Genomic DNA, 14735 nt, shown 5'->3' with positions numbered 1-14735 from the left:
ACCTCTCATACAAAAAAATTCTTCAGATAGAATATCCATGCCACATAAAATATCTTCAAACCTATTTATAAAAACAGGCTTCACATAGTAATATTTGTGGCCTAGTTCAGAGGTCAAAAACGCAAATGCTCATGAAGAACAAGCAGAGGGCAAGAGTCAATTTTAAGAAAATCAGAATAAGAGACTGTAATTGAGAGAAAATGGGGAGTGTTAAGAACCACTAAAAACTGGAGAACATGACTGCCCAAAGGTGGAAGCTACTACTCATCTTAGATGGCTGCTGCTCACTCTTAGAAATATTTAAAAAAGGTAGATATTGCGATGTTTGAGGGAGATATTTGCATTCCTAAATACTAACAAAACATGTATTCAGTTTCAATCGAGCAAAAGCTGTCTACAAGATCTAACTGCAGGCTACATTTGTAGCCCAATGCCATATTATTTCTCAGTTTTAAATCATTAATTCATAAAAGGAACTTCTATTTCACTATTTCTAGACTCTACGAAGCCTATAATTAGCCTCACAAAATTTGCACCATGAATTTAAAATGAAAAGGCACCACGCTCCCTTCTTAAATCATTCATTTCTATTCTCAGCTATACCATTTCCTTCTATATCTCAGGTAATCCAATCTAGCTTTCTTCCTCATATTTTTATTTTATATAAAATAAAATTTTATATTTTATATTTTAAAATAAATATATTTTATTTTTCTATTTATTTGGTAATTTCTTGTTATGAATGCCCATTTCATCTTTGTATATCCTGTGCACAGCAATTCTATGCATACAGTAATTCCTCAATAAGTGGAAAAATGCTAAGACTTGCAAACTAAATATTAACAATACCCTTATTATTATTACAAAATAATCACATAATCTTGTCTGAAATCCAAAACTCTGAAAAATGTTTAATGTGACAATTATAACCCAATGACAATAATGCACACTAATTTGAAAAAAGAAAAAAATAAGTTTCAAACATTATCACATACCTCACCAAAACCACCAAAGTACTCCCTTATTTTCTCTTCAGGTGTATCTGGAGAAAGGCCACCAACAAAAATTTTTTTAACAGGCTCTTTAGTTTTCATGGCTTTGGCCCTTTTAGGATCAATCACCTTCCCATTCAATTTATGTTCTTTCTGATCCATGACCTAAGGAAATTCAAGTTTTTAAAAAATTTTAAGTACATATATCAAGTTCAGAGACATTAACTTACTTAAAAATATAGTTAATAATATAGCTAAGTCTAATCATATGTCAATTGGCTCTTGATTAAACTGTCAGAACTGTAGTGATGTGACATCAGCTAACATACACCAGAATTTAAACAAAAAGGTCAGTAAGAACCGGAAGGGGAGACATAAATAACTAGAAAACATCATCTCTAACTGTCAGCAATATAGACAGGATTGCCACTTCCCCTTAGCTGAAGACTAAATGACTACAAATTTCTTTCTTACCTAGCAAATTCCGAAAAATTTTTATTTCTATAAACCTGTCACAGCACATTCTTTTAATTAGGCATTTTTAAGTCTCAATATTTTTACATTAATTTTCATTTACTAGAGCTTGGAACACAAAATATATTCAATAAAGTTTTCATAGTTGAGCTTATTTTAAAAGTATACTTGGCATAGTAAATATTTGTACCCGACTCTTCATAATGTATTGGCAATTAACTGTACCTCTTTCTTTGTATTATTGCAGAGAAAAACCACAATATAACAGGAAAATTAATTTTATCAAACTATGCATGTATTTTATATTATTAACTGATCAGAACACATAACACACTACCTTATCTACACTCTCCGACTCTTTAAACAGCACAAAGCCAAAACCCCTTGATCGCCCTGTGATAGGATCTAACTTCAGAGTGCAGTCTACAACTTCACCAAATTTGGAGAAGTAATCCTTCAGATCTTTCTTTGTAGTGTCCCAGCTAAGGCCTCCTATGAACATTTTCCTGTAAAGACAAAAAGCAATATTAAAATGCTAAAAATATATACCATACTTTGCCTTAAGTATCCGTATCAATAATACCTTTTTCAAACTGCCCCCAATTTATTGGGCAGTATATAAACATGTCATTCTTCCTACATAACCACATATCAAGAACACCTTATCCCAGTTTTGAAGTTTTGCCTTATCACTGCTGCACCTGCATAATTATAATATAGCGAGAAAGCAGCAGATTAAGTCTCCTGACTTGGCAAAGATAAATGTATCCCCAAAGTAAATAAAACTGTACATTAACTCTTTCTCAAATTACAAATTAAATATTGGTAAGAGCAAAACACAGAATTTTAGGTCAAATTTCTCTTCCAAATCTTCATTATACTTATAAAAAAGCTATGCAGTTCCCACTGATCACAGTGGCAGCATGTCTATGCTGAAGCTCCTTTCTTTTTAACAGTTCCTCATTAACAAAACTCTTAGGCACATAAAATGAAAAATTTTAAGTCTCACAATTAAGTTGTAAACTAAGTGTTTTGATGTGCTAAGAGTACTTAATAAAGACAAAGTAATCATGCAAACAGTTGTGATCAAAAAGAATTATCTATTGAAGCACAACCTACTAATTCACCTAGATGATTTCTTTACAGCAGAACCTCAGTTAACCAGCAATAAAATATTTAAACCTTTAAAATGCTAAAAGTAACTGGTGGTATATGGGAACCGCTAAGACACTTTAAGACAAAAAATACATATACCCAAAAAAGAAATTAGGGTGAAATCTTTTTTTGAACACCAAAAGGCCAAAAAGCTCAGATCTGGCAACTCCGTGATCCTTTTTAAAGATGTGTGCCCTATGACCCCCTCCAAAAAAGAGCTAACTTAACATACATCATCTTCTACCCTTTATAAAGAGACAGGACTGGAGATTTTTATTTTAAGGGTAAACTGTCAGAATTTGTTATGTGAGGGCTAAAAATTTCACCATGGGAGTAAAAATCATCCTTGCTCAGTAATTTCTCTTTATAACTGGAGTATGTAGGGATTGGGGATGTGGTACTAACTCCCAGCTCTAAAAAGAATGGAAAGAAAACATCAACATTTTGTGGGCTTTTAGAATATTGCCACTTAAAGCCAATTCTTGCAACAAGAAGCCAATTTTATCCTTAGAATAAGATCTTGCTTCTGCTTCTCCCTTAAGATGCCAGATTAACTGAGGTGTTACTGATCTTACTATTTTACCCACAGACTCATTTTTACTTCTAAGAACAAATTAACTTGTAATGCAAAATAAGTCTTACTTAGGCATACACTGTGCTTCCCAACTTCAAGTTAGGTTTTCAAGTTGTACATGCATTCTAGAATTGGGCTATTTTATGCCTAACTTTCAGGACCTTCTCTGATAAAAGTTCCACTCTTTAAGTAAACTTTATTCATCTTTTTTTTCTATTTTTATAATCAAATGAACGTAAAACACCCATGTTCTATAGGTATTGTTAACATTTATTGCTAATTCCATGGGAAAAAATTTAAGGTATCTTTCATCACTTTTTTTTCATTCAAATAATACACCTTGTAATAAAATATCCAATCCTAGTCACTTAAGTTACCTTAACCATCTTATTTACCCTAAGATCCAAAGTACTTCCTCTGGGCATGAAAGTTCATTACCAACATTTACCTTTTCAAGATGAGAACATAACCATCTCCTAAAAAATGAGAAAGCTGACTAGTAAAATAACCTCTTGCTCAGTTATCCACACCAAGTTCCAGAACAGAAATAACTTCAACTAAGTTGAAATTTAAATATTAAATTACCACTTCTGTAATTACAAAAACTTTTCATCAATAATTTAAGTTTTAAATCATTTCAGCCTGAAGAGACTGAGGAACAGACCAGAAACAAGAGTTTTCTTGACTTTCAGTTTTAAGCTTTTTAAAATAAGGCTTTTGTATTTGAAACAGAACTAGTTTTAATTTTATTTAACCAAGGCAATGTTTCTACTGGGTTAAGTGCCCTTATATTAAGAAACAGAAAACAATCACAAAGAAATAAAATATAACACCAGAAATGAGGCATGTTCTATTATTATTCACAAGCCTCAAACGTTTTCATACAGCACTGGAAGTTATTTTCCTTAAATACTAGATAAGCATATTAATTAATTAGCCCTATTAAGTGCTCTCTGAAGAGAAGTTGTTACCCTGGATGGTATGGCTCAGTGGACTGAGCGCCAGCCTATGAACCAAAGGGTCGCTGGGTCAATTCCCAGTCAGGGCACATGCTGGGGTTGCAGGCCAGGTCCCTAGTAAAGGGTGCATGGGGGCAGCCACACACTTGATGTTTCTCCCCACCTTTCCCTGTCTCTAAAAATAAATGAAAGGTCACTTAAGAGGCTACCCTTACTCATCAATCAAATCCTGTTTATTCAGAATATAAAATATTCTGACCAACTATAATTCATACATATTCCATAAGATTACTATTTCTCAAAAAATTACAGCAATATATATAAACTTCAGCTATTCAGCACCTTTAAAGAAAGCCAAATGTTCCACCTTCCTTAAGGCACCTCCAGACTTCCCTAATCTCTCTCCAATTGTTTTTTATCCTTCTAAAATAAAATGTTTACTTCTGTAACATATCACCCTTCTGCTTTAGTTACAGTAATTATAATGACACTTTGTTTCAGTCATCTTTAATATAGTTACTACAGTACTTATTATTACAATAACACATCTCATCTTAGTTCTTTTAATAAGTTACTTTTCATTTTTGCCAGGTTAATCATTAGTGGCTTTTCTAAAATGCCTCCCCTACCATTTTGCACTCAAACTTTCCAAACTTTATCTATAGTCTCTGAGCAGGAGCCTTAGTGGCCCTTCTGAGGCAAACACATTACCATCTGGTAGACCCAAAAACACTACTACTGTTCTAATCAAAGAAAATTGCTGCAAAACAGATGACCAGACAGGTAAATATGCTACAATAAACACAAACTACACCAAATCCATTCCATCTGTACTAAACAGAACATATTAAATACATTCCATCTTTACTCAGTAGGAACACCAAAATATCACAGTATGGTACAATAAGGTCTGTTATCTTAATTCTGGATAAATGGGAACTTATTTTTGCCTCTAGAACATCAGCCCTCTGACATGCCCTCCCTCAAAACTATGAGATGGGAATATGATACCAATTTAAATTTTCTATGGTTTATATTATTGTATCTTGCTTAAAGCACAATACCTATTGTCCATCCAGATTACCTCTGCTGCCTTGAATACAAAGACTGACTTGCAAGCTGCTGTTCACTCCTGCAGAGATGTGCAAACACTTTACAATGAAGCACAGATAAAGTCAGAAAAATCCTATGCAGCCAAGTTAAAACTACATCATAAGACTTGTTCAAGTAGCAACAAAAATGGGCCCCTAATGCTGCAATAAAGTTTTTAAGATTTGATTTTTAGTTGTAAATATATCAATAATCTTAATTAAAATGTAGGCCTTCATCTACAGTACTTTATAAAGTAAGTTTTAAAATCCTACCTATAAGCTGTTTAGCACCCAAAAAGCAACATATTCAATTTAAAACACCTCCTCAGCAATGGAAATCTCCTTGCTTTTACTAATATCGATTTTTACTTATTATAATATTAAATGACAAGCAAAAAGTTATATAACTCAGTGCAAGTGACTTATCCAATGCCATCCAGTATCATTTAGAAATTCAGGATGCTTCATGGGACATACTTTGGAAAAAATAAATTTGGAGGCAGTAAACCAAAACTGCCTGGGTTCAAATCCTACCTCTACTTCTGGGTCTTGAAAATAAAGACACCACTTATTAACTGTGACCCCAAGGGGGGAAAAAATTCCATGACTGTTTCCACATCTGTAAAAGAAAAAATTAAAAGGAAAAAAAAAAAGGACTGAGATCCTATCTCATATCTACAAGTGAGGATTAAATGAGCATACTAAAAGGGCACAGAAAATCCTGATGTATACTATGTGCCCAATAAAAATAAATTGTTTAGAATAGAGCACAGTCTAATTTAATAAAGCTTTTTCATTTACTCAGTGATATAATTTAAATCTGCATGAGCAATATGAAGTTTCCAACATTAAGAGGAAAAGGCCTGGATGAATTTTATATGAATGGATCCTAAGATTATTTTCAGACATAACCCAGAAATCTTTAAGTATCTCACATAAAAAATACAGATGGAAAATTAGGCTATCTAAGACTCTTAAGTGTAGTTCCAAAATCACCTGACGACTTATCTGGTTATGTTAACACCAGTTAATGTTAATAAGGAGTAACTTCAAAATATAAAAGGCAATATGGTACAGCACTGGCTGGTCATAATGTTCTGATTTAATACTTTTTTCCCTTCCATCCAAGGAACTTATTCCGTGTACTTTTGAGATCACAAGGTTGAACATTCCAAAGCCAATAGTGTTTTATTTCAAGACATTTCCCCTAACAAGTCTTTACTGTGAAACACCTCATTCAAAGTAAAATAATAAGCATCATTAGACTTCCAATTTTAGAATAGGGATCCTGCCACACCCAAATAATTCTGTAGCTTTCAAACATTTCTGAACAAATCATGATCTCCACACATGGTTTTATAACAAGTTCTGACAGTTTAAAAAAAATACAACAGGATGTAAATGTTATTTACATTTCAAGTATATAACATGACAAGCCAGTCACTGTCACCTTTTAGAGTTATGTTACTCAAGCACATTACTGACCCTATTTAAATAAATTTCTTGGTATTTACCATTGTTGTTATTCCTTTAAAATTCTAAAATGACAGTATAATGAAATCTCACCAACACGTAAATTATTTCTTCCTTAGAAACTATAGATTACTTTAAAGCCACTAGTTACCTATAACAGAAGGCAATGGTTTTATTCCGTGCAACTAGATAGTATTCCATGTTAATCATTTTAGATTGTGTAAAATTTGCCTTTAAAAGCAGCTTGATAACATTTTAACAAGTCATTAAAAAATAAATTCCTCTAGCCTACTATACTAAATCTTGTTATTTTATACTTTAGAATTAACCAAAGTGACTAAAAAACATAACCTGAAAATAGCTAATAAATTAAATGACAGATTTTGAACAAACTTTTAAGTGTTCAACCCCAAATCTCCCCCTTTTCTTCATTTCATTCCAAGGGAAGAATGACGTCTTATATTTTTACTTTTAAAATAAACTCTCAGCTCTGTAAGATCAATGCCCATCTACCTAGAGGCTAAGGTGTAGTATTTCCTTAACCTAGAGGTTAAGATTCTGGTTAACTGAGATTACTACACATTCACACAAATTCTATAAAGATTTCTACTGGAAATCAATTTAGGTGTCAACACTAAATTCAGAAAATGATTTTTACCTTTATTTTAAATTTCAGAATCTTGCCATGTTTAAACCTTATATTATAAGGGAAAAGTTATAAAAGATTCATCCATGACATTGTCTATTGGTTACTTTTGGAGTATATTTGCTGGTAGTTTTTGATCTTCCTCACAAAACTTAAAAGGAAGGACTTTCCTAGTTGTTTTGGCTTTGTGATAGTTTCAAGTCTAGGTAATTAAGAGTTTACACATCACCCAATACTTAAAGCTATCACCTTCATTATTGGCCAAACACTGCCAGTAGTTAAGAGTCTCCCCACCCCACCCCCAAATAGTCTTAAATGTCTATCTGCAACGTACAATGTAATATTCCAGAAACTAAAACATGCTTACCTTTACTCCACAGGACTAAACCACTGGCAGTATCAACTATTAAGACACAGGACAAATACACACAAGCTATGAAAGCAAGCTACGTAGTCAATCTTCCTGTGGTGAGCGTTGTTTCCAACACATAGAGATCAGCAAACCAAGTAACAACACATTATGTTACCTGAGACCACACTGTTGGAAGTGAAGTAACAGAAACAGATCCCACGCTTCCAGCATCCAGTTCAGTGCCCTATCTACTAAAACGTTGAAGCAGAACTAAATGAAATAAAACTTTGAACTAACAGAAGTTATGTTTCACTCTATTTGTAAACCTGCACACATTTGAGGTGCACAGCTTAAAGCAGAATAGGAGAAAAATTGTTCTATTCCTTTTTAAATGCTTTCAAGTGTGGCATGTATCACTTGAAGGCTAAAATGAACCATCCTACATGTGTGCCCAAAAATCCCAATAGTAGACTCAATGCTTTGTTGTATTAGGGCAGTGGTACAAATGACAAAATACCCAGGCAATATTAAAACTACACAGTAAATACACACTTACATAATTAGTCCCATTTCTTAAAAATTAATGGGGGACAACCTATACCGGAGAGTTCACAAAATTCCCAAACAGGCAAATCACACTTTCATAACAAAATGGGACTATTTGGCTTCCTGCCCAATCCAATGCACACTAGTCGCAGACTAGTCAATTTACCTAATCTCATAAAATTGTCTCTAAAAGCTAATACAGTGTTAAGTTTTCTACTAATCACACGACTTCAAAAATTGCCTCCAGGTAGCTTGCTACATAGCACGTATACTTTGCCAGACACTAATTTTCAAGAATCTAGCCTAACAGAACTGCAGCCCTGTAGAGAAGAACATGAGTCCATACTAAAATAGAAAATCCCAGTGGAAAGGCTTCTAAGTAAAAAGTAAAGATGTTAAAATTGGAGATATTAAAGTGAGGTGCACTCAGGAAGGAATTTTACTATGGAAATAACTTTTCTAAAAACCCATAGCAAATTGTGGAAACATCCACTAGGGTATGTAACAGGCATGTCCTCCTCAAAACAACTATGTATTCTTATATTCAAATTTTAAAAAAAGTTTTAAGTCTACAACAAACTGATCTAAAAAAAATTTTAAGCAGTCTTATCCTCACTATTGAAGACTATTATGAAACAGCTGCCCAATGTCCCTCAAACTGGGACACAAAGAAAAGAACAGAGAGGGTGGAAAGTACACAGACACCAAAATAAGTTTAATGGTCTCAAGATTTTTGTTCAAAAAGAAGAGTATTATTAACAAGATGGGGCTGAGTGACTGAGAAGTAATTTTAAAAAGTTAAATATTGGTCTTTAAAAATGAGAAAGTTGCCCTGGCCAGCTTGGCTCAGTTGGTCGAGCATCAGCCCGTAACAGAAAGGTTGCTGGTTGCAGGTTCAGTCCCCCACTGGAGCACGTGGGAGAGGTAAAGGATTGGTATTTCTCTCCCTCCCTCCCTTCCCCTTCTCTAAAAGAATAAACATTTCAAAAAATAAAAATGAGATTATTTGTTAAATATAAACTTGGTTAACTTAAAATTAACTTCAATAAAATCCAATTTTTGGCAGGTAATAATTGGTTACAATCTAAAATGTTCATTAAACTATAAACCTTTAATCGCCCATTTTTCCTGAGAGATCATTCAAAAAAACTTGTAAGGTTATACAGTATTAGGTAGCAGAGCAAGTAAGTTTACAGTCCTTCCAAATTACTGAAAAGAATTATATGTATAGTGGAGTAGAAAAGTGAAGTGCAATTCCAGTTTAATCTTAGTTTGCCACTAAGGGGAAATATCAGTATGAGATCACCATTTTCATTATTTTGACAAGATCAGACGCATTCAGGGTGGTATGGCCATAGACATAACTCTTATTATTCTGTATGTCAAACTGCCCCCACTTTCTTCTTTCGCTTTTCCCTTTAGACTATTGCTGCCAAGTCTGCTTTATCTCCAATATAAAACTGGACAGGACAGATTTCAGTAGATGAGAATACCGTACAAGAAAAGGTCATGAATATTTAATATATTATCCAAATTGGGCTCTATTGACAAATTATTGGCCCTCTATACCCCAGTGGTAGTGCACAAAAACTTCTGGAAAACACAAATATTAATACTAAAGAATGAATAGCATTTAGGGGAAAGAAATAATGTAAAGAATGATTCTCAATCTACCAGCCTTCCAAAGAGAACTCATGCAATTGTGAACATGTCAACCAAAAAACTGTAATTAACATTCCAACCAAATCACACACACACACAAAAATCTGATTTAAGAGCTGTAGTGGAAAGCCACATCAGCCCACCTCTAATACATATTCAATTCTTAAAGTTTTATTTATAAATATGGTTGGTGATAAAACACAGATTTTTGCATAATATGCACAATGCTACCTTAAAAACGGTTTTACTTTTGCACCTGAAACCTGTTAACCAGTGTTGCCCCAATAAACTCAATAAAAAGAAAAAAAAAGGTAAAAGGAAATAGGGAAAAATTCATTTTAATGTATTTTATTAAATTCAATATATCCAAAATATTATCAACATTTAATCAACAGAAATTTATAAGTAAAAAATAAAAAATGAAAACTTTTACTTTTGACATCTCCAGAATATTTCAGTATAACATGCAAGACACAAGATTTTATATCAAGTAACCTTCACATTTAGAACTAAACTTAGAATTCCAAAAATGTCTTAAAAACAAATCAAATTTGAAATGACAGTAGTATTGCCCAGATTTAAAAATATCATTACTAACTATATTAAGCTTTAATTGGCCAAACCACAATTACATGCATTACCAGAGACCAAAAACCATGTAATGGCATCAGTTTTGCCCAAAGATCACTCATGATGCCTAAAAAGGTTTTATATCCCAGGTACAAGATTATCTTACTATACTAATGTCTAGAATTTCCTGGGGAGTCATTGGGCAACCAACCAAAACAAAGCCTCTGTACGTTATGACTATTGAAACCTTTATAATACAGAAATAAAATTTAAAAGTTTTACCATTCTTCCCGCTGTGCCGCCGCTGCTTCAGAGTGTCGTGGGGAGGAGTTTGAATGGCTAGGGAATTAACAACCGGTACAGCAACCAATCAAAATTCTAGTTTTAGTTTTTGACATTGTTAGGGTTAAAAACTTTAATTCATTTACACTTCAGTTCAATAGTAGGTAACTACAAAGGCAGCTGCTTTGTGATTTGAAAAATCAGAGCTAACAGAAAGCCTGCCCCAAACAGCAAGTTATACAATTACTCATTTTGGTGCCTCTGCCCAAAGATCAGAATTCAGAAAAAAAAAATATTAAAGAATTAAGTTTCCAAATATTTAACACATTCCTTTCTGAAATTAAGCTATATATTATTCAAGATTAACGAAGAAAAGCTAGTTTCCTATCCCACTTCCAACTCTCCCAAAGTCAGTACAATCAGCATAACAGCTGGACAAATCTGGGCTGGTATTAAATCCTATACTCCAAAAGGCTCCCCCCCCCAATCTTGCGCTCTTTCCCAACTGCTTTTACCTTCCCAACACCTCTCTCCTTGTTATATAGTGAAATAAATTCACACACACACTACAAAAAGAATTGGAAGCGTTAACCCAAGGTCATTAGTCAGTAAAGGGATTAAGAAAACCCAACCAAGAACCCCGATTTAGTCCCTCCTGCTAACTCCTGTATTGCGCTCCCGCTCCCAAATGCTGCATTTTTATACATAGTGCAGCTTTAGGTAATGTGTACATCCAATTCCAATTGGAGGAAGCAAGTTACTACTTAAAAACTTGGGTGGGGGGGTCATGCCATAGCATAATACAGGATTTGTTCGTTTTAAGTTAGTAGACCGCCCCCCAACAGTAGGTAGGAGCGGGAAGGAGAAATCAAGAGAGACCAAAAAAGGACCCAGGTAGCAAAAAGAGTTTTGTAAAAAAGCGTAAATTGATAGAAAAACGTAAAGTAGTAAGACTACAATCTGTATGAACAATTGGGGAACCCAATACCTGAAAGCAAAAAAAGGGTGCGCGGTTAGTTTAACTCGGTGGGGTGGGGGAAGGGCAGCCAGCAAACCGGAGGTAAAACAGCTCCAGTCAAGTGCAGGCCCCGTGGACAAGAAACTTAACCGACGCCCGCGGAGCAAAAACCAATGTACCAACAGGCGATTCGGGGAATTTCATCTAATCCAATTTATTCCCTAGGCTGAAAAGTAGGGACTGGTAAGCAAGCTGTTGGGCGATAGTGTAAAGTGGAAAAACGATAAGGGTGAGGCAAAACTTATTCAAAATACTAAAAAAAATTCGGCCTGAAGCCGAAACGAAAGGAGCACAGGTGGAAACCTGCACGTTCCCCAAAACATGCTTATAAAACAATCGCAACGTCTCGGGATGCTGGAGTGAGACGCACCAAATAAACCTTAGTTGGGGTCCATGCATAAAGCCTTTGTGTTTGTTTTTATGCCCGAGACTTCAGAAAACAGGGAACCGAGGAGTCAGATAAGGGGGGAAAAAAGGCACCCAATACAGGCGGGAAAAAATCCTGGCGGCTAAGTCGGTGGGAGGAGACCCATGGCAAGGGAGGGAAGGAGGGCGGGCCGGGGAGCAGCATGGTGATGGCTAAAGGTGGAAACGTGTGTGATGGGGGAGGGAACAATAAGCAGGCAAGGGGAGAAGGAAATAAAAACCCCAGGGATATCAATGTAGAAAAGGGGCAACAGTGTAAGAAGGGTGCATGGGGCCCTGGAGGGCGGCGGAGAGCGCGAACGAGGCCTAATGGCGGGGAATAGGGAGGGGGAGGGGTAACTTAGTAGGGCCTGGCTACCCCGGGCCGCCCCTTACTCACCCTTCATCCTCCTCGTTCTTACTGGCATCGATCTTCGCCCCTTCCGACTCGGCGCTGCCCCCTTCAGTGCCTCCGGCCGCGGTTCCGCCCCCGGTCCCGGCTCCGCTTCCCGCCGCCGCAGATGCCCCCTGCGCCGCCGCCACCATGGCTCCCTCCTGCTCGCCTGCCGAGCCGCCTACCGCCGCCGTTGCAGCCGCCGCCGCCCCGTCTCCGCCGAACTGCTCCTCCGACATAGTGGTACTACCTCCGCTGCCGAAGAGACTAGACCAGTCGCTGCCGCGAACCGAAACTAGCAGTAAAGTAATCCCCGCCGCTGCCGCGCGCCCGCTGTACCGCGCGAAGCACACAACAAGACAGAGAAGGCGCGCGTGGCTGCAAAGGCTCCTGCGCCTCTCCCTGGCCTGCCCACCTCGCCTCCCACTCTCGCGCAGCGCGCACTCCCGCTCTCTTCGACTCTACTAAAAAGAATAAGCAACAGCGGCGGCCGCTCTTGCCTGCTCGCCTTAATGGCGCCGCCGCGGACCACCTAAAATGGCCGACGGAAGAACGGCGCGTCCCGGTCACGTGATGCCTGAGCGCGCCCTTTGCACCTCCCCCGCCCCCTCTTCCTCCTCGGTCCCGCCCTCTCGCTCCCTTTTATTTCTTCCTCCCTTGCGCGGCGCCGCACACCGTGAGGCCTTTAAAAGGTACCGGAAATGGCGTTCTATAAGACGGCCGCGCGGGGACCATCGAGAACAAGGAATGCACTTTCGAAGGCGCGGCTAGAGGTGCCCCTTCCTCTGTCCCCGCCCTTCCTAGGGTTCCTGGGTTCCGCTCACCCATTTCCCCCCCCACCTCCAGCGGCGGACTGGCTTATGGTCGCACCTCCTCGAAGGCGGGGGTTCCGTGTGCGCCTGCGGCGTGGAGGTGGGGTTGGGGAACCGCGCACCCACTGTTACTTTTGTCCTAGAAGTTCCCAACCCGAGAAAGGCTGCTCTGAGGCGTAACTCCCTGTGCCTCGGGCTCCGTGTCGGCTGCCGTTTGGGGGCCCTTGGCTCACCGTTTGCAAAGAGGCGCCAAGGCGGACTGGGCGCGTGCACAGACTGCCGCAGCTCCTCAATCCGCCGTTATCGCCTGCGACCCGGTGACAGGTTTCCCGAGCTGCAGCCGCCGCGCTCTCCAGCCCAAGGCGGGCAGGCGGAGACAGCCAACGATTAGGACTTCTTTATCTATTAAGATTCCTTTTTCAGTACGATTTTTCCTTGCCTGCTTTTCTCCCGAAAGTTTGCGTCTAAAGAGGCAGGTAATTGCTATATTTTAAGAAACAAATTGCTTTGATTTTCTTGTTGTATATGGAGATCGTAAAACCTAGCTATTTGAAAATACTAAGAGTAGAGGAGTGTTTTAGGTCGACCAAGGGTTCACTTATTTTCATGATTTTTAGTCCTTGTACTAAGTAGAATATATCAATGCTGTAGATCATCTTTACAAGGTTTCTGAGTTTGTTGAGTGGGATTTGTATGTGTGTGCGCGTGCGTGTGTTTTTCATAACACCGCTAGGCATTTTCATAACACCGCTAGGCATGCAGGGTGACAGTAAAATTGTTTTAATAGACCTATTAGAAATCCCACACGCCTTAGCTGAAAGCTGAATTATTCGGGCTTTGAGACTTGCAGCTTCCTGCAGAACACAGAAGAAAATGTTTTTAGTTTCTAGGTACGTCTGTAGTGAACAAATAATTATTTGCCTATTTAGCATGTGCCCAGGCACTGGGGAAACAAAGACTAATGCACAATATAGCAAAGCACTCTGAAGAGTTTAAGTATTCGTTTTCCACTATATAATTGAATTAATTTGTCTTAATTGAAAACTATCGAAAAATCTCAAAGGAAGATTAAAAATATCTAACTTTTATTATTAGTCAAGTTTACAAAATTTGCACTGCACAATAAACCTCAAGAATACAGATCAAAATGTGAAAATGTCCTAAAAATACTCTTACCTGTACAGCACAGGGTGTCAGGTGGGTACTAGACTTTTTAGGGAGGATTATTCCTTAAGTTATATAAATGTCCAACCACACTATTCTGTACACCCAAAAGCAGTATAAAATTGAATATCAAATGTAATTGAAAAATAAAAAGTGTACACACATA

General features: G+C 37.4%; 1 protein-coding gene and 1 long non-coding RNA gene across 6 annotated transcripts in view; both read right to left on the bottom strand.

Annotated features, from left to right (window-relative positions):
- Positions 1-13152, bottom strand: part of HNRNPD (heterogeneous nuclear ribonucleoprotein D) — a 17757-nt gene extending 4605 nt beyond the window's left edge. For 3 of the 5 annotated variants that reach the window (XR_005064940.1, XM_037035667.1, XM_037035669.1), the window contains exons 1-4: positions 12600-13152; positions 10777-10833; positions 1804-1972; positions 996-1157 (exon numbers count right to left, since the gene is read on the bottom strand). Coding sequence is in view for 4 of the 5 variants with exons in the window: in XM_037035667.1 (XP_036891562.1) it covers positions 996-1157; positions 1804-1972; positions 10777-10833; positions 12600-12832 (621 nt within the window). In the remaining variant the exon portion in view is untranslated. The remainder of the gene's footprint in view (positions 1-995; positions 1158-1803; positions 1973-10776; positions 10834-12599) is intronic. The other 2 variants (XM_037035668.1, XM_037035670.1) reach the window with 1 other exon arrangement.
- Positions 2418-10294, bottom strand: LOC118979558 (uncharacterized). Its single transcript, XR_005064941.1, has 2 exons — positions 8545-10294; positions 2418-8455 (listed from the first exon to the last, which is right to left on the bottom strand). It is a non-coding gene; the product is annotated as an uncharacterized LOC118979558 (long non-coding RNA).
- Positions 13153-14735: the final 1583 nt, after the last annotated feature.

Source organism: Sturnira hondurensis, unplaced genomic scaffold (assembly GCF_014824575.4).
Source record: "Sturnira hondurensis isolate 20B ecotype Veracruz unplaced genomic scaffold, ASM1482457v3 Scaffold0022542, whole genome shotgun sequence".
Classification (NCBI taxonomy): Eukaryota; Metazoa; Chordata; class Mammalia; order Chiroptera; family Phyllostomidae; genus Sturnira; species Sturnira hondurensis.
Note: the sequence above shows the minus strand (reverse complement) of the source record. Positions and strands in the feature narration are given on the sequence as shown.